Source organism: Schistocerca cancellata, chromosome 1 (genome assembly GCF_023864275.1).
Source record: "Schistocerca cancellata isolate TAMUIC-IGC-003103 chromosome 1, iqSchCanc2.1, whole genome shotgun sequence".
Lineage (NCBI taxonomy): Eukaryota > Metazoa > Arthropoda > Insecta > Orthoptera > Acrididae > Schistocerca > Schistocerca cancellata.
The window spans coordinates 865,814,682-865,842,598 of record NC_064626.1 but is presented as its reverse complement, the minus strand read 5'-3'; the positions used below and the strand labels follow the sequence as shown (position 1 = coordinate 865,842,598).

General features: G+C 43.0%; 1 protein-coding gene across 5 annotated transcripts in view; it reads left to right on the top strand.

Moving 5' to 3' along the window:
* Positions 1-27,917, top strand: part of LOC126189580 (tRNA wybutosine-synthesizing protein 3 homolog) — a 52,859-nt gene that overhangs the window by 4,560 nt on the left and 20,382 nt on the right. For all 5 annotated transcript variants that reach the window (XM_049930957.1, XM_049930956.1, XM_049930953.1 and 2 more), the window contains exon 3: positions 26,921-27,061. In XM_049930957.1, the coding sequence (XP_049786914.1) occupies positions 26,921-27,061 (141 nt within the window). The remainder of the gene's footprint in view (positions 1-26,920; positions 27,062-27,917) is intronic.

Sequence of the window (27,917 nt, the reverse complement as noted above, 5' to 3'; positions counted from 1 at the left end):
TATAGAGTATTGTGTAATCATCTGTAAAATTTTTTTTTCTAAAGATGTAACACATGTAAGTATATGTATTTTTTTTAAAAGATGATCACTGTCCGAAATTATCCCATTAGAGGGTAATATGGACCTTTGCTTGAAAATTAATTAAATGTCCAAAATTAGCCCATCAGAGGGGGTAACATCAGACAGTTTAATTTGTTAGATTCGGACTAATTAAAAAATATTTTTGACTAAAGTTCTTTGCTCATATTATTCTCCGATGTCATCCAAAATATATCACACTTTTTGTCGCGAGAATTTAATGTCCTTTACGAAGTTACCTTAAAGAATTTGAAAATTTCATGTGATATTACCCCCACCTTTCGGTATTTAATAAGCTTGACTTGTTACCCGAAATTCCTCCTTCAGCTTCATCCAGCTACAGGTTACAATAGGGTAGAGTGCAACATACTTCTAGCAAAGAAACTGAGTGTTGGTCGGTAACAGAAGAGATCAGAAAGAAGAGTCTTGGTGATAGGTAGTAGCCATGCCAGGGGTGTAGGGGTAATGGTGCTGGACGGAATAGGATCAGGGTACAGGGTTGTAAGTTTTGTGAAGCCAAGTGCTAGCCCCAGCCAGGTGACAGAGGGGATATGGAATTTGTGCATGTATTTTGAGAAAGAGAATCAGGTGGTCATACTAGGTGGGGAAAGGGAATATTGAAATCGCAGCACTAGGGCTGACCTGGATTTAGTAGGAATAGCAACTTCGCACAAAGTGTGAGTATTGTGGAGGTCCTGCAGCACCATGACAAGCCCTGAGTTAACATTGTTGTGAACTATTTGAACATGGAGCTGGTTCCATTTGCCTGAAATGAAATCTCATATGAGTGCAGTGCTTGTTGCTACAATCGGGAGATGGGTATATGCTACACACAGCCTGTGCCTGAATAAGAGAGTGAAAGATAGATTGGCTGAGCTTCTCACAGAAAATATACAGGGGGCCACCATCACACAGAGCAAGGTTACTGATATCAGAGGGGTACCCTTTATTGTTTAGAATCAGTAATCAGGCACCCTGTTATGAACAAAGTATCAATAGAAGAGCCCCACAAAATGCTTAAGAATGCACAAAAAAATAAGGACAGTTTATTTCATCATAACATTAGATGACTTAGTAATAGTAAGACCTATTTGTTAGTTAATATAGATAGCTCAGAAAAGATAGACATTCTGTGCGCTTCTGAGCACTACCTAACCATGGGGTGAGGGAAGGTGTGTGTGTGTGTGTGTGTGTGTGTGTGTGTGTGTGTGTGTGTGTGTGTGTGTCAGAAAGTGGCTTGCTGCTGGATCCTTTTGCCAGAAGGGGATTTGATGCTCCCAGGAACAGTATGCAGTCAGGAAACATGTAACCAGAAGTCCATCTTGCCTCTGTAGCTGGACGGAGCTGTCATGGCTCGGCAAGAGATTTCAACAGCTGCAACTGTTATCTTGCACTCTCAGCCACTTGTTCTCCAACCGATGAGTGGCAGGGTACTCATCATTTATTACTGTACAGGATCATATGTAGCTTGCTGAATGCTATTATATTAATGAAAATAACCAATTTTTGTAAATATAATATAATTGTATAGATAAAAAAAATCTACTCCCCAAGTAGTGGCCGGATGAAAAACATTAAAAGTTAAGGAACTTGCAAGCTCTCAGATCCAGTGGCCACCTTCTTCTAAAGAAGCCATTGGCTCTGAAAGCTTGGTGAGTAGATTTTTTGTCTATCCGATTATATTATATTACCAAATATTACATGTGAGACACGCTTTACATCCTTGTTTCTTCATTGTGCCTGTTTCCAGTTCTTAACTGTTAGACACTACCTGCCTAGGAACCAACATTCTACAGCACAGTGACATTGTTCCATGCGCACACAAAAAGACAAATAATTTACAATTTTTTTCTCAGCTCTTCCCAACAATTATGTATTATTATAAACCAAAAACACCAGCAACTGGCCACCTACCACTGAGCAGCTACTCACATGCTGATTCCATTCATATCACCTGTCAAGCTTCTACCAGAACTATCTGCTGTTAGGGCACTGAAGGACAGTGGGAATCAACAGTGCCCGCCTCCTGTGTCAATGTGAATCCTTAAACACTGAGGGCTCAATGCATATCATATGGTATTCCAATATCACTGATACCAGTTCTCTTGGACAGTTATTTGGAAGCCAAAATGTGCCCAGATCTGGTCAACAATGCACAGACAATACCTTTGAATCCCTGCCACTAAACTTTGGGAATTCACTGGCATCAGTCCAGGTGTTTCTGTCCATGTACATCCCGTTTGAGAAGGAGAAGTATAGCATCCTTATCTGGTTCATGAAGTCACAGAGCCATTGGGAACATGCAAGCTACAAAATGTACTTCCATCACCATGTCCATCGTTCATGACTCAGCCAGCAGACCACTCATGTCATGTAGGGAGATCCAGCGGCCAGCACAGGGGCATATAGGGGTGACTTCACACTATTGTAATATGATGTGCTGTGTAGCCAGTTGCTATCATTATTATCCACCCAGTTTTCTAGTTTCTGGTTTAGTTTTTGTTTCTTATCACAGGAGCTCTGGTTACATGAACTTTTATGGATTCTCATTTGTGGTAAATCGTTATATTTGCTCCTTGAAAATACACTTTGTTGAGTTGCTTCAGTGTTTCCAACAAAGACAGCGGTGGCTCAACAGTAACAGATCAAATTACAGCAACAGGAGAAACATCACTGGCAGTAGTTATGGGAAAAACAATGTCACCTAAAGCTGTAGCAACATCAGGCCCAGATGATGCAGGAACAAAACTCAACAATTAAACCTGTTTCAGCCTCACCAATCCCATTATTAAATGAAACAATATGGCTACAGGACACCACTTTGCAGCACGTATGTAGACCCACTTCCATGCATTTCTGGTTTTGTAAACTGAGCTGTAGCAGTCACTTTTATTGTCATCTTTTCCAGCTGTATTGTGTTTATAGCATCAATTTAAGCATCTCATTGAATCCAGTTTGATCCCCCTAGTGGGCATTTGCTATACATTTTTGAGTGCTATACATTTTTGAGTGTGTCAGTTCGATTTTAACCATCAGTACTAGTCATTGACATAGTTGTAAGCAGAGTGGATTATAGATTTCCATTGACTTAGTCACTGTTGAAGGTTTGTTCTTGTGCACAGTATTAATGTTTCTATGTGGGCTACTTGATTAGGGCGCCATTGTCTGTTTTCGGAAGGCAAATAAGTCCAGTCTGCAACACTGAAGCTATCCCATCTCTCCTTGCAGGAATTTTTGCCCACTGCCCAATCCTTTGCAGTCATGTAAACCAAGGAACAGCACTTAGACAAGAGGTTTGAAATGGAAATTCTCCACACTGACTGACAGGAACAGTCATGCCGGTAAGGCTTGCACTGAACTGTGCCTGTAGGCACTCCCCCCCACCCCCACCTCCACCCCCAAGGAACTCCTTGGTTCTTTCAACTTTATGTGGGTAACATACCATTTCCTCATCCATTGGAGGAAGTTGTTTTAACCTCCCTTCTTCTGCCCTACACCGTCAAATAGATATTGTAGAGTGGTTCTTGCCATCTGTGTAAATGGGTGGCCTTGGAGTACATGGTAAACCATTATCATGTGTGGTCATCAAAGCAGCTTATTAATTACTTTCATTGTGAATTTAAGAGGTATCACTTCAACATTGACCACCTGACCTTGCTGAAGGCGACAATATAGCAAGCTTTACTGTACAAACATCACTTAATATGCATTTTCTTTCATCTTGAAGCGTATGGTAATACATGAAGGGGCGGTATCCTCATCCAAAAATAGGGCTCCAACCTCAAAGGATGACTTTCAATAATTTACGATCCTCTTTACTTCCCAGATTATTTTAGATATGCAGTTGCTAATGTCCTATTGATCACTTTGAAGAAGAAAATGATGTTCGTCAAGGTAGTGCTCTAAGGGTGACATTGCTTGGGAGAGCTGTATACAGTAAGACAGCACCGCCCCCAATAAACCATGAGCATTGCTGTGGTGGGGTTGCTCGCAAGCTCAATGATACAGATAGGCGTACTGTAGGTGCAATCGCAATGGAGGGATATCTGTTGAGAGACCTGACAAACTTGTGATTCCTGAAGAGGAGCAGCAGCCTTTTCAGTAGTTGAGGGTGTGGGATGATTTACAGATTTTGCCTTGAAACATCAACCAGCAGGCCTTGCTGTGCTAGTACTGCAGAGGAAATTACAACCATTGTTTTTCCCGAGAGCATACATCTGTATTGTATGGTTAAATGAGTATGGCATTCTCCTAGGTAGAGGCACAATAGCCCCTTGTTCAGATATTCGGATGGGGGCTACTTGTGGTGGTGGTGGTGGTGGTGGTCTTCAGTCCAAAGACTAGTTTGATACAGCTCTCCATACTACTCTATCCTGTGCAAGCATCTTCATCTCCGAGTAACTATTGCAACCAATATCTGTCTGAATATGCTTATTGTATTCATCTCTTGGTCTCCCTCTACAATTTTTACCCCCCCCCCCCCCTCCCACACACACACACACTTCCCTCCATTACTAAATTGGTGAGCCCTTAATGTCTCAGAAGGTATTCTACCGACCAATCCCTTTATTTAGTCCCCTCAGGGGCTTAGCATTCTTTTACTGAGTAGAGGCTTGGCGACCCCGGGGTTCCTGAGCTGGGGACTGGTAAGCGCCACCAGTCCTCTGTCACCGTAAGCTCTGGTCATACTTCAACGAACACCGTGTGGCGCAGCGGTGGAATGTTGTGTGTTTTGGAGAACGGGGGTCTTGGCTTCACCACCTGTACTGCGAGGAAGGTAACCACGTCTATAAAAAAAAAACCTCAACTTCAAAGTATGCTAGGTGCTGAGGAATTGAATGACTGGTGAGGTGAAACAGTCTTTAGCAAGTGGCCTCTGGGGCACCTCCCGCACCCCAGTTGAATCAGGCTTTCTCAGGCATTCTGGGCTCTGCCTGGGTCAACGGTTGTTTCCCTAGCGTCTCGTGGGATCCTTATGGAACTGTCTCATGAAACTACTTCTCCTGACGGGATGGGTGTACCATCAGGTAACACCTACACCCTATCCTCAAAGAGAGCTCAGTTGGTCAGTCCTGCTGAAAAGAAGTCTCCGAGTAATAGTAACAGGGCATTAGTGTGCCATAATACTTTCATTGTAATCAAGAAAAATGGGGGAAGCTTTGAGAAGATATCCCCTTTCTATATTAACAAGGCATTGGAAGGTATTACTGGGTCTCTGAAAAGTGTTAAACGACTACGTAATGGAACGCTTTTGGTTGAAACTGCTAATTCCACCCAAATATCTAGGCTTCTGGGATGTAATGCCTTAGGTGACTATCCAGTTGAGGCTGAATTGCATAACACCCTTAACCTTATTAAGGGCATGGTTACCTGCTCCGATATAGTGGAGATGGACCCTGCGGAGTTGCGTGAAGAGTGGAAGAATGTGGACGTAATGGAGGTGCAGAATTATATGAGGAGAGTCAATGGCAAATTGGAAAAATCGGCAACGTTTATTCTAACGTTTAGTACTCCCGAATTACCGGTACATATCCTTGCCGGCTATATCCGCCTTAAGGTTCGCCTGTTTGTTCCTAACCCCAAGCGATGCTATAAATGTCAAAGATTTGGCCATACCGCTATGGGATGTAACGGGAAGGCTATGTGTGGCAATTTTGGAGGCTCCGCTCAAGAGTCAGAGACTTCTTGTACACTTCCTCCAAAATGTGCTAACTGCTCTGGGGATCACCCAATGTGGAGCAGAAAGTGTGGGGTTTGCAACGAGAAGAAGAAAATTCAAGAGTTGAAAGTACAGATACATACTCTATGGTGAAGCTAAAAAGGCGTAGAAAGTCATGCAACCACCGGTTATTGCAACTTCTTTTGCATCAGCCCTTAAAACACCAATAGCTAAATGTGATGCTTTCACACAAACTCAGACCACAGATTCAAGTACGAGCACATGCACTTGTCGCTGTTCCTGTGGGGGGAAATGCTCCACTTGCAACTGATGTCGCTCAGAAGCCGTCAGCAGTAGACTTACCACCTAAGCCACATACCACTCCCCAACTTCAGAAGCCACCTAAGCCATCCCAGCAACCCAGGCAGCCTCCTCCTCCTGTCAGTAAAGAAAAACAGCCTTCTAAAAGTAGTTCTAAGTCCAAGAAAGTGGTAGGTAAGCCTTCGGATTGACGAGTGCTTTCCCTTTCTGATGGTGACTGTGCTCTTGAAGATATGGACTTCCAATTGGAGGAACTAGAGAACGCGGAACTGGCTAACGTCCCCCCTGACCTCCCCGGTAAGTCATCGTCTCCGAGGGAGAAAGGAAAGAACCACCATCGCTGACTAATGGCTTCCATAGGGACTTGTGTTGCAGTGGAATTTGAATGGATATCGCTCACATTTGGAAGGGCTGCAGCGGCTGTTCCACGATAAACCTTTCTGCATCTGCTTACAAGAAACGCATCTTAAAATCGCAGACACACCTACATTACAGGGCTACCACGTATACAGGAAAGATGATACTACTATAGGCAGGGCTAAAGGTGGAGTGGCTATTTTTTGTGATGACAGATACAACTCCTCTCCTGTCCTTCTTACCACCACCATCCAAGCAATTGCTGTGAAAGTTCTCTCACTGTTTACTATCACAGTGTGTTCTTTGTACCTGCCCCCCTCCCCCTCCCCCCCATAATGCTTTGGATGCGGACGCACTGGCAGACCTCTTCCAGGCACTCCCGCGGCCATTCCTTCTTGCGGGGGACTTCAGTGCCCACAATGTGCTGTGGGGCTCGGCTACTACTTGCTCCAGGGATCGGCTGATCGAGCGACTCATCCATTCTGAGGATATCTCTCTTCTGAACACGGGTCAGATGACTCACTTTTCCACAGCTACAGGGTCTTTTTCAGCTATTGATCTTTGCTTTTGTTCCTCAGCTATTGCAGATTTAGTTCAGTGGGAAGTGGCTCCAGATTTACATTCTAGTGACCACTTCCCAGTATTGATTCGTCTGCCGCCTACGACAGTGACCAGCAGGAGACCATGCAGGTGGATGATACGAAGGGCAAATTGGTTACTGTTGTGACAGTGCCACGACATTTAACAGTGCCGCCACGACAGTACGTGCAAACGGCGATAGAGGCGCTCCGCTACTCGGCTGAGTGCGGGAGCACCACCTAGCTACGAACGGCGCCGGCCGCATATCACGGCACGGCAGTCAAATGAGAGATACTGAGTTGTTATCATGTAACCAGCTATTGTTTCTAAGTGAGTGTGTTTGAATATGCACGCAATTATTGGTGATAAAAGGTTATAACAGTTACAGTACAGTAACTATTACCGCAAAAACACCCACGTCGTTGCTGCCCGCGTGGCGTTATGGCGGTGTCGTAAACAGCCCCATCAATCTTACCGGGCTTCGGCGGCGGAACTACACGGTCTGAGTAGGAAATGTCAGTTTGTCACGGACACTCATCATGAGTCTCATGCTGATTCAATGGTTAGGGATGCTATTCTACGGCTTGCTCCTGATAAAGAAGTTCGGCAACGTGCCCTACAACTGCCAAACCCGTCGTTGTCGGAAGTTCTAAGCATCGCTCAATCCTTTGAAGTGTCTCATACTGCTGGCGCGCAAATAGACGCGTGGTGTGATGTAGGCGCTGTACAGTCAACTTTCAACACGGACAATTTGCATGTTCCACAGGAGAACGAAGATGTGGCGGTGGTTCACTCGCGTAAACAACGCCGCGTTGGGCTGCAACGCTCGCAGCGAAAACAGCAGCCACAGAAGCAGGTTCGTTCCGCACTTCCTTCTTGTGCATGTTGTTTCGTACAGCATGACAGGGCCACGTGTAATTCATGTAGGAAAAAAGGCCACATTTCTTCTGTGTGTCAGTCCCCTAAAGTTCCTGTCGACGAGGACGAGGCATCGGACATGGATGTTAACTGTGTGCTTTCTCAAACAAATAAGTTGTTTGTTACTGTTTGTGTTCTGGATAAAGACATTCACATGCAAGTGGACACTGGCTTTGCAGTAACTCTCATTAATTCTCGCACGTATTTGGAGTTGGGCTCCCCTCCCTTGTCTCCAGTTACGCGAAATCTGAGAACTTATAATAAACAGAAAATTCCTATCATTGGTCAGTTTGATGCTTCCACTGCCTACAAGTCTTTTGTTAGGCCCCTCACGTTTTATGTGGTGGATCATGCGGGCACTGAAACCTGTTCGGTTATGATGCTTTCCAGATGTTCGGGTTCTCCATTGATGATGATGTGCACCTCATATCTGAGGATATTCCGTGTCAACAGCTGGATGGATTGTGTTCTGAATTTTCGTCCGTGTTTTCTGCTGGTCTGGGTCGTGCCAAGGATTTTGAAGCCCACATTACTCTTAAACCTACAGCTCACCCTAAGTTTTTCCGGGCACACCCTATTCCGGTGGCGTTGCATGCACCTGTCAAGGCTGAGATAGACAGGTTAACAGCTTCAGGGATTCTCCTTCCTGTTACCTCCAGCGAATGGGCATCGCCAATCGTGGTGGTTTCTAAACCAAATGGGAGTCTGCGATTGTGTGGTGATTTTAAAGCCACCATCAATGCTCAGAGCCTCATTGACACTTATCCTCTCCCCCGTCCTGAGGAGTTATTTACCAAGCTCGCTGGGGGCCAGTTCTTTTCCAAACTTGACTTATCGGAGGCGTGCCATCAGTTGCCGTTGGATTCTTCTTCCAAGGAATTTCTCGTCATCAACACTCCTTGTGGGTATACGACCTCTACGTCAGCACGTTGCGGCCCTTAACGCTCTACCCCGGCCGTCTACGGTCAAAGAACTTCAGGCGTTTCTAGGCAAGATTGCTTATTATCACAAATTCATTTCATCCGCGGCGGCGGTAGCCCATCCTCTGCATCAGCTGTTACGCAAAAACGTCCCTTTCTGTTGGTCCGACGAGTGTGAGCAGGCTTTTGTCCACCTGAAGGCTCATTTGCAGTTGGCGCCATGTCTTGCCACATTCTGTCCGGGTCAGCACTTGGTTCTGGCGACTGATGCGTCACAGTATGGCCTAGTGGCTGTTCTCGCCCATCGGTATGAGGATGGGTCGGAACGACCCATCGCGTATGCTTCCAAGACCCTCAACGATGCGCAACGGCGTTACTCTCAAATCGAAAAGGAGGCGCTCGCTATCATTTATGCTCTAAAAAAGTTCAGAGTTTTTTTGTATGGTTCTAAGTTTCACCTCATCACCGACCACAAGCCGCTGGTCTCTCTGTTCAGCCCATCGGCGTCACTTCCGGATAAGGCAGCTCACCGCCTGCAACGTTGGGCCTTATACTTGTCTCGTTTTCACTATGAGATTCACTATCACCCCACGGCCCAGCACGCCAACGCTGACGCATTGTCGCGATTGCCGATGGGCCCCGACCCGGTTTTCGATCTTGATGAACTACTCTGTTTCCACATTGATGAGGAAGAACGTTGTGCGGTCAAGGGTTTTCCACTTACAGGTTCGCAGGTCGCGTCGGCTACTGTGCGGGACCCGGTCCTGCATCAGGTGATCGGTTTTGTTCAACGGGGTTGGCCGGACAGGACCAAGGGCCGGGCATCGGATCCCCTTCGCAACTATCATGCCTTGCGCCTTCGTCTGTCTGTTCTTGATGGTGTTGTTCTTCTGGCCACGGATGGCGCATCTCCACGGACCGTGGTGCCAGCCTCTCTTCGCAAAGATGTTCTCAAACTGTTGCATGAAGGCCATTGGGGGATTTCTCGGACTAAGTCCCTGGCCCGCAGGCACGTTTATTGGCCCGGTATTGATTCGGACATCGCCCACATGGTTGCTGCGTGTGGTCAGTGTGCTCAACAACTGGCTGCACTTCGTACAATGCCCTCTCCGTGGCCTGATCCGGCGCAGCCATGGGAACGGGTGCACGCTGACTTTGCGGCCCCTTCCTCGGTACTTATTGGCTACTGTTGATTGATGCCTTCTCGAAGTTTCCGTTTGTTGTTCGATGTCCGTCGCCCACCACTGCGGCGACGACGCTGGCTTTGTCCAAGATCTTTGCACTAGAAGGTCTTCCATCCACGATCGTCACGGACAATGGCCCTCAGTTCTCTTCGCAGGCCTTCTGTGATTTTTGTACTGGACAAGGGATTCATCATGTTACAGCACCGCCCTTCCATCCACAATCGAATGGTGAGGTCGAGCGCCTTGTCCACACTTTCAAAAGCCAGATGAAAAAATTCCTTAGTGATTTTTCCACAGATGACACTCTGCTGCAATTTCTGAATTCTTATCGCTTCACACCTCTGGGTGATCGCAGCCCTGCAGAACTCCTGCATGGCTGCCAACCGCGCACTCTACTGCACCTGCTTCACCCTGTCAGGCCTTGTGCTGTGTCCCCTAGTGCGGGAAAATACTCGGTGGGCTCTGACGTGTGGGCACGAGGGTATGGATCTCACCCTAAATGGATTCCAGGGGTGGTCAAGGCTCTTTGTGGCCGCCGCTTTGTGAAATACGTACGGACGACGGCATGGCTGTTCGCCATTACGACCAGATGCGCCCACGAGTGGTGGCCACGCCGGTGCCACCGCCCCTTCCTTCGCCTCCATCAGCCCGAGAAGCCCGTCCTGTCGCTGTTGCCGATCTACCGTAAGTGTTGATGCAGCCGACATCGCTACCATTTCCGAGTATGCCGGAACCGGCCCCATTCGCGACGCCGCCTTCTCCAGGTCCCATCTCGCTGGAGCACACCCCCAGGTCCACGATGCCTATGGATGCTGCTCCGGAGTTTTCACCCATCATCTTGTCCAGGAGGCACGTTCCACGCATGAGCTCCCATCCTGGACATTTTCGACCATACTCTCGTGTCTCTGTGCAGGATCTTCTCTAGCTACGAACGGCGCTGGCCACATATCACGGTACGGCAGTCGAATGAGAAATACTGAGTTATTATCATGTAACCAGCTATTGTTTCTAAGTGAGTGTGTTTGAATATCCACGCAATTATTGGTGATTAAAGGTTATAACAGTTACAGTACAGTCGACAGTCTATTTTTGAACGAAAGGATTGTGCACAAGAGGCGGTGGCCCATATCACTCATGAGATCCAAAGGGCTGCCGCAGAGTCCATCCCCAGGTCTAGTAACCACCTCGGACGACGGCCTGTACCTTGGTGGAATGACGACTGTCGATTGGCAATCAGGGCCAGAGAGACAGCTCTTCAGAACTTCAAATGGTGTCAAACTATATACAATCTTCATGTCTTCAGGTCTGTGAGAGCACATGCAAGGCGAGTGATCAAAGAACGAAAGAGGGCTTCCTGGAAGGAATTCAAGACTTCCATTAATCAGTCCACTTCTGCTGCGCACGTTTGGGAATCAATAAGACAGAGTTCAGGCAAGGGTAGTCCACATCCCCTTACGGCCTTGTCAAATAATGGGGTCTTGGTGGACATTCCAGAAGAGATGGCTCACGTTTTAGCAGAACACTTCTTTACTGTTACTAAGTCATCCAGACAAGCTCCTGCTTTTCAGGTATTCCATCGGACAGCAGAGATGAGGAAGCTCAATTTTTTTCTTGCGTAATGAAGAAGTCTACAAACTTCCATTCTCCACGTAGGAACTGGAATCAGCTTTATCTGCAGCCAGAGACACTGCTCCAGGACCTGATGAGGTCCATTATACCATGCTTCGTCATCTGTGCCCTGAAGCAAAAGGTCAGCTCCTCTCTTGTTTAAATCAGATTTGGTTTGATGGACAGTACCCCACTACTTGGAAGGAGGCAATCTTAATTCCATTCTGGAAACCAGGTAAGGACTGTAGCATCCCTAACAGTTATTGGAGTGTCACCCTTACTAGTTGTATGGGAAGACACATGAGCGCATGGTCAACCACCGCCTCGTGTGACTGCTCGAGTCCCGAGGTTACCTGAGCTGCTCCCAGTGTGGTTTCAGGTGCTACCGTTCCACTCTTGACAACTTAATTCTACTGGAGACGGCAATACAGGAGTCCTTATGCTGAAACCATTTAGTTTGTGTGTTTTTTGACCTCAAACAAAGTATATGACACTACTTGGAGGTACAACATCCTTCACCAACTTCATGCATGGGAACTACGTGGATGCCTGTTGCTTCTGATCCAATCCTTTCTCGAGGACAGGCATTTTCGTTATTGCATTGGCGATGCCATGCCTGATTGCTATGTTCAGGAGAATGGTGTGCCCCAGGGCAGTGTCCTCAGTGTCACATTGTTTGCTGTTATCAGTGGCATTTCCTCTGCAGTCAGGAGCCCTGTCAAATGCTCTTTGTTTGTGGAAGACTTTGCAATCTTCTACTCTTCCTCCGATCTTACGAAGACAACGAGGCAGCTACAACTGACCATTAGGAGGCTGGAAACCTGGGCCCAGACAACTGGTTTCCGGTTCTCACCTGAGAAGACTGTGTGTGTCAATTTTAATCATACTCATCGGAGTTTTAACCAACCAGAGCTTACAATGGGGGACCGTATTTTGCTTTTTCAAGACACAGTGCGCTCGGGTTTATTATTTGACTCGAAATTAACATGGCTCCCACACCTGAAAGACGTACGAACAAAGTGCTTCTGGTTGTCGAACATTTTGAAATGCCTTGGTGGAAAAACATGGGGAGCTGACAGGTCTCGCCTCCTACAGTTTTATGAGGCATTTGTTTGGTCACACTTAGACTATGGCAGTGTAGTCTATGGATCGGCCTGTACTTCCTACCTGTAGATGTTAGATGCTGTCCACCATGCGGGCATTCGGATATTGACTGGAGCCTTTCAGACCAGCCCAGTTCAGAGTCTGTGTGCAGAGGCTGGTGAACCACCACTCTGGATCCGGCGACGTATCCTTTTGGCTTGACAGGCGCTGAAAATCTCAGCGTCACCCCAGTCATTGGCATTTAGTTCAGTGATCTAACCCACCTTCGAATGACTGTTCAGGAATCGGCCCAGACATTTGGTATACATGCTACGGACTGCCTCAAGGATCTGGATCTCTCGTACATGAAAATACACACCAAGGGATGGAACACACTGCCACCTTGATGTCTTCGGAGGCCCAAAGTGATTTTAAGCTTGACGCAGTACTCAAAAAAATTGTACTCCAGATATGCTCTTTACAACTTTGTTTTCATCTATTTTAAGTATGTACCATAGTTTTATAGTTATTTATACAGATGGATCCCAGCAGGGGAATGCTCTCGGTTGTTCTGTGGTTTTCCTTGATAGGGGTTTTAAAGTACATCTTCCAGAACAATTACAAATTATGATGCGGAGTTATATGGCATTCTAATGGCACTGGAGAGGGTTCACAGACATCACTGTATGAGTTTTCTTGTCTGTTCCGACTCTCTTAGTGCACTGCAAGAGTTTCACCAAATGTATCCAGTAGACCTGATGATTCAGCTCATCCATGACTACTTACAGTGGCTCCAACGCCATGGTAAGGAGGTGATCTTTTGCTGGGTACCTGGTCACGTTGGTATACAGGGTAATGACATGGCTGATAAAGCTGGCAAGGAAGCATGTTGGGATGGTGCTGTCCATCAATGTCCCATCTCGTTGCATGCCATTATCTCATTTTCTGACAGATGCATCATGTGTCAGTGGGAGACCGAATGGTTGCAGGTGTCGGACAACAAACTGCAGTCGCTCAAACTGACCACAATTGCTTGGCAGACTTCGTGTCAGCCTAGCCACTGGAAGGAGGTTTTGCTTACCAGGCTGCGCATCGGGCATAGCCCTTTCACACATGGCTTCCTCCTCCGGTTCAGCATATTGTGGCTACGTGTGTCCTGTATACTGATATTAGGGCAGCCCTTGGTCTCGCTGGAGATCTGCCCACCGTCCTCGCAGATACCAATATCAGTGCTAACAGAGTGGTGAAATTTTGTGAACTATCAGGCCTCATCCCTAAACTGGTGGGGAAAGGCGGCAGACTTCAGTATGGGTACAACCTTCGTCCCCACTCATGAGATTTCATGTTGACTTGTCGTTAAGGCGCTGATGACCGTGATGTTGAGCGCCCCCTCAACCCAACTCGTCATCACCCTTCATTTAGTCAGGTTGTAGCATAAATCTCTCTTCTCCCCAGGTCTATTCAGTACCTCCTCATTAATTACGTGATTTACCCATCTTCAGCATTCTTCTGCAGCACAACATTTCAAAAGCTTCTATTCTCTTCTTGTCTAAACTGTTTATCGTCAATGTTTCTCTTCTGTATAAATACGTTTAGGAAATACTTCGTAACACTCAAATCTGTATTTGATGTTGACATAGTTCTCTTCTTCAGAAACGCTTTTATTGCCATTGCCAGTCTGCATTTTATATCCTCCCTACTTCGATAATCATCAGCTATTTTGCTTCCCAAATAACAAAACTCATTTTCTACTTTAAGTGTCTCATTTCCTAGTCTAATTCCCTCAGCATCACCTAATTGAATTAAACCACATTCCATTATCCTCTTTTTGCTTTTGTTGGTGTTCATCTTATATCTTCCTTTTGAGATACTGTCCATTCCATTCAGCTGCTCTTCCAAGTCCTTTGCTGTCTCTGACAGAATTACAATGCCATAAGCAAACCTCTAAAGTTTTTATTTCTTCTCCCTGGACTTCAGTTCCTACTCTAAATTTTCACTTTGTTTCCTTTACTGGTTGCCCAATATACAGGTTGAATAACATCGGGGATAGGCCTGTCTCATTCCCTTCTCAACTACTGCTTCCCTTTTGTGCCCCTCGACTCTTATAACTGACTTCTGGTTTCTGTACAAATTGTAAATAGCCTTTCGCTCCTTGTATTTTACTGTGCCACCTTTATAATCTGAAAGAAAGTATTCCAGTCAACATTGTCAAAATCTTTCTCTAAGTCTACAAATGCTATAAACATAGGTTTGTCTTTCCTTAACCTGCCTCCTATGACAAGTTGTAGGGTCACTATTGCCTCGCTTGTCCCTGCATTTCTCCAGAATCCAAACTGATCCTCCCTGAGGTCAGCCTGTACCATTTTTCTATTCTTCTATAAAGGATTCGTGTTAGTAGTTTGTAGCTGTGATTTATTAAACTGATAGTTCAATAATTTTCACACCTACCAGCACCTGTTTTCTTTGGAATTGGGATTATTATAATCTTCTTGAAGTCTGAGGGTATTTCGCCTTTTACATGCATCTTGCTCACCAGATAGAAGAGTTTTGTTGTGACAGGCTCTTACAAGGCTATCAGTGGCTGTAATGGAATGTTGTCTACTTCCGGGCCCTTGTTTCAACTTAAATGTTTCAGAGCTTTGTTAAATTCTTCACGCAGTATCGCATCTCTTTTCTCAACTTCCTCTACGTTCTCTTCCCTTTCCATAATATTGCGCTCAAGTACATCTCCCTTGTACAGACCCTGTGTATACTCTTTCCACCTTTCTGCTTTCCCTTCAGTTCCTAAGACTGGTTTTTCATCTGAGCTCATGATATTCATACAGGTGGTTCTCTTTTCTCCAAAGTTCTCTTTAATTTTCCTGTAGACATTATCTATCTTACCACTAGTAATACATGCTTGTACATCCTTACGTCTGTCCTCTAGCTATTCCTGCTTTGCCATTTTGCACTTCCTGTTGATCTCATTTTTGAGACGTTCGTATTCTATTTTGCCTGATTCATTTATTGCATTTTAATGTTTTCTCCTTTAATTGATTAAATTCAGTATCTGTTGTGTTACCCATGGATTTCTACTAGCCCTCATCTTTTTGCCTACTTGATCCTCTGCTGCCTTTACTATTTCAGCTCTCAAAGTTACCCATTCTTCTTCTATTCTCTTTCTTTCCTCCATTCCTGTCAATTGTTTCCTTATGCTCTCCCTGAAACTCTGCACAACCTCTGGTTCTTTCAGTTTATCCAGGTCCCATCTCCTTATATTCCTGCCTTTTTGCAGTTTCTTCAGTTTTAATTTGCAGTTCATAGCCAATAAATTGTGGTCAGAGTCGACATCTGCCCTGGAAATATCTAAAATTTAAAATATGGTTCCTAAATCTCTGCCTAACCATTATATAATCAAACTGAAATCTTCCGGTGTTTCCAGGTCTCTTCCAAGTATACTACCTTCTCTCATGATTCTTAAACCAGTTGTTAGCTATGAGTAAATTACGCTCTGTGCAAGATTCTACCAGGCAGCTTCCTTTTTCATTCCTTTTCCCCAGTCCATATTCACCTACTACTTTTCCTTCTCTTCCTTTCCCCACTGTCGAATTCCAGTCCCCCATGATACTAAATTTTCGGCTCAAATGTTTCAAATGGCTCTGAGCAGTATGGGACTTAACTTCTGAGGTCATCAGTCCCCTAGAACTTAGAACCACTTAAACCTAACTAACCTAAGGACATCACACATATCATGCCCGTCGCAGGATTCGAACCTGCGACCGTAGCGGTCGCGCGGTTCCAGACTGTAGCGCCTAGAACCCCTCGGCCACCCCGGCTGGCGTTTTCGGCTCCTTTAACTATCTGAGTAATTTCCTTTATCTCAACATTTCCTCAATCTCCTCCTCATCTGCTGAACTTGTTGGCATATAAAACTGTACTACTGTGGTGGATGTGGGCTTCGTGTCTTATCTTGGCTACAATAATGTGTTCACTATGCCGTTCATAGCAGCTTATCTGCATTCCCATTTTTTTTACTCATTATTAAACCCACTCCTGCATTAGCCCTATTTGATTTTACAAAATCAAATAGGGTAATGCAAGAGTAGGTCTAATAATGAATAAGAAAATAGGAATGCGGGTAAGCTACTATGAACAGCATAGTGAATGCATTATTCAAACTGACACGAAGGCAACACCAACTACTAGGTCTGCTGATGATGAGAAAATGTATGAAGAGAGGAAAGAAATTATTCAGGTAGTTAAGGGAGAGGAAAATTTGATTGTTATGGGGTGGGAAAGGAAGTGAAGGGAAAATTGTAGGTAAATGTAGACTGGGGGAAAAGGAAGGAAAGAGGAAGCTGCCTGGTAGGATTTTGCAAAAGGCATAATTTTATCATTGCTAAGACTTGGCTTGAAAATCACGAATGAAGGTTGTATTTGTGGAAGAGAGCTTGAGATACTATAATATTTCAGATTGATTATATAGTGGTGAGACAGATATTAGAGTGTAAGACACCACCAGAGGTAGATGTGGACTCTAACCACAATTTGTTGGTTACAAACTGCCAATTGAAACTGAAGAAATTGCAAAAAGGCAGGAAATTAAAGACAAGGGATCTGTATAATTTGAAAGAACCAGAGGTTTTTGAGGGTTTCAGAGAAATCTTTGGGCAACAGTTGTCTGAAATGTGGAAGAGGAACGCAGTAGTACACGAATGGGTAATTTTGAGAGATAAAATAGTGAAAGCAGCAGATGAACAAATAGGAAAAAAAGACGAGGTCTTCTAGAAATCCTTGGATGTCACAGGAGATATTGAATTTAATTAACAGAAGGAGAAAATATAAAAATGCAGCCAGTGAATGTGAGTGTGATAGGAAATGCAAAATGACTAAGGAGGAATGGCTAGAGGGCAAATGTAAGGACATGGAAGCATATATAACTATGAGAAGGTTAGGTACTGCTATGGGAAACTTAATGAGCCCTTTGGAGAAAAGAGAAGCAGCTGTATGAATATCAAGAGCTCAGATGGAAAACTGGTAATAAACAAGGGAGGGAAAGCTGGAAGGTGGAAGGACGGTACAGAAGAGCTATAAAGGGGAAATGAACTTGAAGTGAATATTATATAAGGGGCATTCAAAAAGAAACGAGCTGGAGGCATAATTACAGAAACTATTACTTATATGTTAGAAGTATTGACCCTGGTTGTTAAGACACTTGTCCCTCTGTGACACAAGGCGGTGAATGGCTGTCTCATAAAATTTCCGGGGCTTTGGTGTTAACCAGTTCCGCACATACAGCTGGACCTCATTGTCAGAGGTGAATCGTTTGCCTCCTCAGAGCCGACGTACTTTTTTGATCTAGATGGCCCGCTTCTGAGCAGTTGAACATAATGGACAGTGTCTTGAAAGGAGGATATAAGATGAACATCAACAAAAGCAAAATGAGGATAATGGAACGTAGTCGAATTAAGTTGGGTGATGCTGAGGGAATTAGATTAGGAAATGAGACACTTAAAGTAGTAAAGGAGTTTTGCTATTTGGGGAGCAAAATAACTGATGATGGTCGAAGTAGAGAGGATATCAAATGTAGACTGGCAATGGCAAGGAAAGCGTTTCTGAAGAAGAGAAATTTGTTAACATCGAGTATAGATTTAAGTGTCAGGAAGTTGTTCCTGAAAGTATTTGTATGGAGCGTAGCCATGTATGGAAGTGAAACATGGACAATAAATAGTTTGGACAAGAAGAGAATAGAAGCTTTCAAAATGTGGTGCTACAGAAGAATGCTGAAGATTAGATGGGTAGATCATATAACTAATGAGGAGGTATTGAATAGGATTAGGGAGAAGAGAAGTTTGTGGCACAACTTGACTAGAAGAAGGGATCGCTTGGTAGGACATGTTCTGAGGCATCAAGGGATCACCAATTTAGTATTGGAGGGCAGAGTGGAGGGTAAAAATCGTAGAGGGAGACCAAGAGATGAATATACTAAACAGATTCAAAAGGATGTAGGTTGCAGTAGGTACTGGGAGATGAAGCTTGCACAGGATAGAGCAGCATGGAGAGCTGCATCAAACCAGTCTCAGGACTGAAGACCACAACAACAACACAACAACAACGGCCCCCTTCTGATTCACTTCCTGCAGCACGGGACAACAGTGAATGCCCAGCGCTACTCGCAAACCTTGACCACCCTTCGCCAAGCAATCAAATCAGAATGACAAGGCAATCTCAGTGGCACTCCAGCAGAAATTCAAATGGGAGGTTCTCTACCACCCTTCATACAGTCCGGACCTTGTGATTACGCCATTTTTGGTCCCCTTAAAAAGGCTCTGGTTTCTATAAATATGCCTCCGGCTCATTTCTTTTGAAAGCCCCTTAAAGAAATGGAAGAGGACAAAAAAGAAAATGAGATAGGAGATATGATACTGTGAGAAGAATTTGACAGAGCTATTGGAGTAGATGACATTCTGTAAAACTGCTGAGATCCTTGAGAGAGCCAGCCGTGACAAACATATTCCACCTGGTGTGCAAGATGTGTGAGGCAGGCAAAATACCCTCAGACTTCAAGAACAATGTAATAATTTGAATAAAAAAGAAAACAGTGGCTGACAGTTTTGAATATTATCATACTATCTGTTCAATAAGTCATGGTTGCAAAATACTAACATGAATTCTTTACAGAAGAATTGGAAAAGCTGGTAGAAGCTGACATCAGGAACAATCAATTTGGATTCTGTAGAAATGTAGGAATACACGAGGCAATACTGACCCTGTGATTTCTCTTAGAAGATAATTTAAGGAAAGACAAACTTACATTTACAGCATTTGTGGACTTAGAGAAAGTTTTTGACAATGTCAGCTGAAAGACAGTCTTTGAAATTCTAAAGGTAGCAGGTGTAAAATACAGGGAGCAAAAGACTATTTCAACTTGTACAGAAACCAGGCAGTATTTTTAAGGCTCAAGGGACATGAAAGGGAAGCAGTAATTTAAAAGGGAGGAGGCAGGTTTGTAGCCCATCTTCAATGTTACTCAATATGTAAATTGAGCAAGGAGTAAAGGAATTGAAAGAAAAATTTGGAGAAGGAATTAAAGTTCACAGAGAAGAAATAAAAACTTGAGGTTTGCTGATGACATTGTAATTCTGTCAGAGACAACAAGTGACTTGTAAGAGCAGTTGAACAGAATGGACAGTGTCTTGAAAGGAGGCTGTAAGTTGAACATCAACAAAAGCAAAATGAGGATAATGGAATGTAGTCAAATTAAATCATGCAATACTGAGGGCATCAGAGTAGGAAACAAGAAACTAGTAGATGGGTATTGCTATTTGGGCAGTAAAATAACTGATGATGGCTGAAGTAGAGAGGATATAAAATGTAGACTGGCAATGGCAGGAAAAACATTTCTGAGGAAGAGAAATTTGTTAATATCAAATATTGATTTAACTGTTAGGAAGTGTTTTCTCAGTGTATTTGTGTGGAGTGTAACCTTGTGAAGAAGTGTAATGTGGACAATAAACAGTTTAGACAAGAAGTAAATAGGAGCTTTTGAAATGTGATGCTACAGAAGGATGCTGAAGTTTGGATTGGTAGACTATTTAACTATTGGGAAGGTACTGAACAAAGCTGGGGAGTAAAGAAATATGTTGCACAACTTGAATTAAAACAGGGATTGGTTGACAGGGCACGTTCTGAGACATTAAGGAATCACTTTAGTATAGGTGGGAAATTAGGAAGTATAGGCATAAAAATACGATGAAAATGGTTAGCAGGTTCAAAGGGATGTGCTGGTAGAGTAGCATGGGTAGCGCATCAAACCAGTCTTCAGACTAAAGACCACAGCAACAACAGCCATTGTAAAAAACATCTTCCAGTGGTCATAATTCTTCACTGGTTTTTAAATTTTGGTTAGTCTTCCAGTACTGTAACAAGCCTGTTGTTGTTGTTGCATTAGTTGTTATTAACAATTTCCATTGTGTTTTTAACCTCCCAGAACATTTTAAATATTAAGACGTGGTAGAGTTTCCAGGCCTTTCAATCAGAAACTTAGGTGCACCACCCCTGAGTGACCTGAAAACTGTACCTCAAAAAACTCATTATTTTAAAGTGCAATGCATGTAGGATGTGGTGTAGCAAGCTGCACTTTGTGCTTTAGTTTTACAGAACTTGTGTACATTCCCAACTTGATTATGAATGCACAGTCTATGTATGTGCCTGATCATCATACATAAGTGCATCAGACGGTTGTGCCATAAGGGAATTAGGCTGACAATAGGAGCACTTAGGGCCAATCCCATTCACAGACTTTCAGTTACTGTCTTGTTAGCAATGAGGCCCTTTGGGATTAATGTGAAGAGCTGTCTTTCGAAAATGGTTAGGACAGATATGAGGGGAAGCCAAAAAGTAAAGGGACTTTCATAATTTCTTGCCTTAGACATTGGTAACACTGCTAGTACCCAGGGCTGAAATATTGCCATATGCAACAATTCTATACAATGAGGCACTCTTATTCCCGTGTTAGTTGTGTTGTAGCAGATCATGAAACATGGCAGCTCCATTGTCAATCTGCACCAAGGAATAAATGAGAGCAGTGATTTGCATTTTGTTTGTGGAAGGTGTTATATCTGCATGATTTATTTGTTGAATGCAAGCGCAGTATGGTGACAAGCTGTTTATCATGAAACAAGGTCTATGAATGGATAGAGTGCTTCAAACAGGGAAGAACTTCTCTTTGAAATGAGGAAAGAGCAGGCAGGCCACTGACGTCAATGCGGAGGACAGTTTGGAAGTCATTGAGGGTATGGTGATGGAAAACACAAATCACAGTGGACAAAATCACCAATACTTTACATACCCAGTGTTGCCACAGGTTATGGAAATCAGGGAATTTCAAACACATCAGGGAAATATCAGGGGAATTTGAAAAAAAAACACAGTAAAAATCTCTGTTTTGTCTCAGTAGATGAAATGGTTTGTTTACTGAGGTGTCATGTGTCGTTGCTGGCTGGATGCAGCTGAGTATGTGCGCTGTTTCCCTACTCCCTCATTCTTACTGCTTCTCCGCTTGATACCACTTCCCTCAGCTTGCAGTCAGTGCTGCCACCACTTCTTGCCATTAGCCTAGCAGCTGCCAATGAGAGGCAAGGATGTGTGAGGAGTGGTTTGTCTGGATCTGATTCCCAGACTGTAGACGCAGTGGCTGGGGACAGCAGTCATGTGTGCATGAGTTGTGTCTGAGTGATTGTGTGAATGCGTGTGCTTTCATTTCCTGACAAAAGCTTTGGCTGAAAATTTAGTTGTGAGAGTGTAATTGCCCTTTCTATGTGTCTGCCTGTGGCTCAGCCGTCATCTTCACGGTGTGTTGCCACCTACCCTTATTATTATTGATTCTCAGAGTATTTGAACACATTATCTGTTGCATGGATTGATCACCGTGGTCTCATTTCATCAACATGCTGTCTGGCTCATGAATAGCTGGCCACACGAGTGGATTTCCGCTACGGGCCAAAACCGCAGGCTGTTTCTGTGGGTATCTTTAATGGATCGGGCTTGTCGATCTGAAGCCATTCCATTTCCAGTAATGTGCAGGTGCTGCCCATTGGATATAGTCTCACCGATTTGCCTACAGGCTGGGTCTGTTTGTGTGTGGTGTAAAGCAGTAGATTTTCATGGTTTATCTATTGGCCCAGGACTGGTGCTCTTCAGCAGGATAGAGGTCATGACTGATGGATTTCAGGAATTGCAACTGTCTCACTGCAGTTACATTGTACAGTGTGACGTTTTATATGTATTCATATATTTCTTGAAAGAAGTGTTGGTTTACACAGTTCTTCCTCACCTTATGCACTTCTTTCAAGAGGCCTACTTTTTTCTGAGGTTGTTACTGAAATCAGTGAAGGAATTTTAAATCTGCCTTGCGAATCCAAGGAAATCCGTATTTTTGTCACCAAATGTGTTTTGTTTTATTGAAATAAAATAACATCAGTGGTCTTAATGCAACACACACATCATTTGGGTTGCTTTCTCCATCTAAAAACAGTTCATTAGAAAAGACATTGATGTTAGTGCTTAATATTTTTGCTCCCATCAGGAAACGCCATATGCTTGCAAATTTGTCTTAGATATTTCCTTGTTTGCACTATTGTTTCTTGTACCATAGCTACAAAGACAGATTGTCAATTTATGTCTTAACTTACCTTTGAGATCTCAAAATTTGCCAGGGAAAAATGCCAAAACTTGTCTGGAAATGAGGGAAATATCAGGGAATTTCACTGGGGGAACCTTGTGGCAATCCTGATACCAGTCATGGTTCAGCACATTCCATCTTACACAACAGGCTAAATTTTGAGAAAGTGTGTGCAAGGTGGGTACCGAAAGAATTGTCAGCACAGCATAAGGTGCAAAGGATGTACATCTCTCATAAACTTTTGACATGTTATCACTGCGAGGGAGATGGATTTTTGCAGTAAATCGTTACTGTGGATGAAATGTGGGTGCATTATCACGAACCGGAAAGTATGACTGAACATAGTTTGGAAACACCCATCATCACCAGAAGTTAAGAAATTTGAATATCAACCATCAGTTGGTAAGCTTATGGTAACACTATTCTGGGACATTGAAGAAGTGGTAGCTGTTAATTTCACCCCAAGAGTCAAAACTGTGAACATTGAGAACCTTTGTGATGTGTTGGAAACTAAACTGAAACCTGTAGTCAGATCCAAATGTTTCATGGATAACTGCAAAAAGGTGTCGTCCTTCACCAAGATAAAGCTCAGTGACATTCTACGAAACAGATGGCCAAAAATATAAAGTAGTTGGGGTTCAAATAGTTGAAACTCTCATTATGAAGTACAGATCTAGTTCCAAGTGATTAGAGCCCGCATCTCGTGGTCGTGCGGTAGCGTTCTCGCTTCCCACGCCTGGGTTCCCGGGTTCGATTCCCGGCGGGGTCAGGGATTTTCTCTGCCTCGTGATGGCTGGGTGTTGTGTGCTGTCCTTAGGTTAGTTAGGTTTAAGTAGTTCTAAGTTCTAGGGGACTTATGACCACAGCAGTTGAGTCCCATAGTGCTCAGAGCCCTCCAAGTGATTAGCATGTATTTGGACCACTGAAGGAAATACTCAGGGGAAGATGATTTGCAACCAATGCAGAAGTCATTGATGTGGTGCAAAATTGGTCACAAATGCAACCAAAAAACTTTTTTTCCGACAGAATCAAAAAACTTGTGAAGCGATGGACAAAGTGCATTGAATTGCAGGGAGATTAGTGTAGAAAAATAATGTATGTTTCAGCTTTCTGTCATTAGAATAAATATTTTGTTTTTCAAAAGTCTCTATACTTTTTGACTTCCCATCATATAAACCAATAATGGCTTTTAAATTTAACATGATCAAATTTTTAGATCTAATGTTTAGATGACCACTACAATTTTACTGTTATATTCATTGTTCAGCTGTATAAAACTTTACAAGATTCAGCCTCTTTAATCTTAAGCTAACAAATACAATTTCAATAACTGCTTCCGTGTCTCTCTGTTTATTGCTTTCTTCTGTGAGTGAAAGCATGTGAATTTCTTCAGGTCTTGATTTCAGTGGTTAGGTAGTCTGCCATGTGGCCTTCATATTTCTTTGAGGGTCTTACTCTAATAGTGCCATGGTCCATATTTGTCATTTCTTCATGCAATATGTCCTGTCCGTTTCCATTTTAGAGCCTTTACCCTCTCCAGAATGTCCTAGATTCCTGTTAATACTCTTATGTCATTACTTCTTTTCTGATCTTTCTTGGTGAGATTTAGGGGTGACCTTGACATAGCTCTCTGAGCCATTCATAGTTTTCATTTGAAATTTGTTTAAACTCCTAGTTCATAACCATATGTTGTACAGAAACACACTCTTCAAGACCACCTTTTTTTAAGTTTCTTAGTGTATTAAATTGAAAAAAAAAAAGTTGGATTTTTTTCATAAGCCCTCCAACCTTGCTTGATTTGGTGATGAATTAGGGGTTGAAGTCTCATTGGATGTCAGTTAACTGTCGTAGAAGTATGGATTAACGTTTTTAGACAGCTATTGTACGGTATTATTTGCGTTGCAGTTATCCTCTTGTTGTGCGTAGCACTTGTTTTGGACAGATTTATCTGAGAGAGAGGGGGGGGAGGTAGGGAGGGGGGGGGTTGGCTGTTCAGTGGTTTTTCCATTGTTGTGTTTTCAGGGTCTGCCTGCCAGATAGGTTCACAGTTACAACATGAGTTGTGTGCATTGCTGAATGCACTGGAGCAAATGAGACATGACAAAAGAGTTCGTCTGCTTGGATGCCTACAGTGCACTCACGCCCTCCTGTAAATGTACCCAGCAGAGAAAATTGTCCAGAACATACATGACTCCTATCTCCCACTACAACAGAATTGGAAGGAGTTGTCATTCTGCTCAGTTCCAGAGCCCATGGGAATAAGGGAGAGAAACAAGATTACAGCAGCCAGAGAGTTTTTAAAGGCTGAAAGATTTTAACAAAGTATCACTAACCTAGAGGCTACAGTCTCACTGTTGAGCCAAAAGAACATTCATCAAGGAGAGGAAATGTGGCTGAAGATAAAAGACCATAAACTGTGGCATTCTTCATTCCAGCCATAGAGGCTAGATTAAGTCTCACACACACTAGTTCCCGTACAGTGGGTACCACACTTGTATGTGGCTCTCTACTCTGGTGGAGACAGACACTTGTTTTTGGTGTACACATTTCAGTATGTTTCATTTGAACTGTGTGTCAGATATTCTGAATGCTGAAGTGCAATTATTACAATGAAAAATTTTAGTGTTTGACAGCTATTAAGAACACTTATTTGTATGTATTAAAATACATACAAATAAGTGTTCTTAATAGCTGTAAAACGCTGTGTGGTGAAGATCATGGTGTTGAAGGTTCTAAATCCCAACGTCATAAACATCAGGTGCCACTCTCTCCCATGTTACATAGGAATTGAGGCAAATCAATTAACGAAATGAACAGAAAATCCCAGGGAGCACTGCACTATCCGCCTGTATGCTGTAATATTGCTATTGGGGTATAGACTCATACACGAGTGGGAAGAAAAATGGTTAGAAGTGACGAGTGTTAATTAACAGTTACTGACGGCAGCTAGTCATCTGCGACATACCTGCAATTTGAAGATGCTTCTCCAGTTAAGAGGTGCATGTGGTACTTAGATTTCAGTTCACAAGACAACAGGACAGAAGGTTGTGTACCAACTGATCTGCCATCTATTTTAATGTTCCATGAAGGGAATGTGATATGAATTATGATATTTTATAAAATGTATTAAGAGTTTACTCCCCAAATTATTAGGGTAGAGATTTTAATGTGTCATCCAGTTATTTTATATTATCAACTAGATGATTCTCTTTAATTATAATTGCTTCAACTGTTAGAGTAAGTTACTTAATTTTTAATGCCTCATTATTATACCAATAATTTTACATTATGTGTGATTGGACATTATTGAACAAGCAGTTGACAGAGGTACAGTTCTGTCTATGTTCTTTCAAACCTTTTATTCTAACAAGGCCACTAATAATCTTATTAATAAGCACTTTATACCTAATCATCATAATTACTATCAGTGAAGAATGAGATGTAACATTTGCAACCGTAATGTGAAGAGCTAGGTTTTATATGAGGTGCAGTTCAACAAAGACAGTCCCTCCCCCCCAAGTATCTTATTAATCTGGGAAAATATGCAAACTATTGGGACAGTTAGAACTGAAGTCAGGTAAAGATTTTCAAATGAAACCATTGTTTGAGATATAGAGATCATTCTGAGCTGCTTAGTTGCATGACCTTCGTATCGATGGCAGGCAGTGAAAGCCTTGTAACTCCATCTGTCTGTGGAAACTCATAATTCCAGTAACGTCACAAAAAAGAGATTGGTTAAGTCAATATCTAGGCTTCTACTATACAGTTACACATGTAGAAATGTTCTGTATCACTTATATTATTTTATAGGAAACAGTTTTTGCTTCGCCTGCAAAGAGCAACAAAATGGAGTTAAGAGGCTGTCATTGCATAGTGAAATATGTTAAATAAACAATACAATATATCCTTTGGTTAACTGTGGTAGTTAATTATTATGTAAATATGCCAACTGTACTGAGGGGCTGTGTATTTGATACAACATACTTGTTGATTTTTTAACTTCTATATAAGTATATAAAGAACACCTGGTTTCTCTCTGTTTTCAAATCAGCATACTTGTGCCCTGGAATCAGGCTTCCGCAACACTGGAGTCACAATTGGTCACAGAGGAAAAGTCATGCTGGCAATACGTAGCTGCTTAAACTTAGAAGTTCCACTTTCTCATGCTGGGAAACTATTAGTCTCTGAAGAGGTGAGGTATTTTAAATATCCATTACACATTGTAGATAACAGTTGTGCAACAAAATTAAGTACAATGGTCATAAAAAGTAGTGCCCATTTGTCCAGCACTTGTATAATAATAATAACAATAATAATAATATTTATATATGCAGTGTAGGCTGGTAGCAACTATAGCAACGTAAAGATTAGTTGCTTTGTGAGATGCAGGGATTGATGTTCATTGGCTGGTTGTTGTGTTATTTGCCTTGGAAATGGACAAGAAAATTGCAAATCAGTTCATGTAAAGTGTACACTATTATCTGCTCCCTAATCTCAAATGAGTGTTACAGTGTGACATCCATAAATTGGTGGCTAATGATGAATTGCCAGTGCAGTAGTAGTGCTAAAAGTTTGCAAAAATTGGTAGAATACCCACAAAGATGAATGAACAAGTTCCCCATTAATCGCAAACAAATATGTGGTGTGGATTGTTGATGCATTCATCTAGATTGTCCAGTGATGCATGCCCAATTCAGTTTATGCAAAATTCCCTTATGCCGAGGTAAATTTTGCTCATCATCATTTTAGGCAACCTCAGTGATCAAAAACTTAATGAACAGTGGGGGCCATGGACACTTGTGGAAGAATACATGAAAAACTTTGAGCAGTACACCTGTAATAAAGATATTTTCGTAACCTTTGTTGTTATGTTTCAGAAACAGGGGAACAATAGAACACTCATGAAAATGTCTTCCCCTGGAAAGGCGTAACTACTACGTCCATGACTTATATACTTTAATGTAAAAAGGCTGGAACAGTGAATGGAATCATGTGACTGTTCCTGAGAAATAATCACTTCTATAAATTTCTGGCATAAGATACCACAC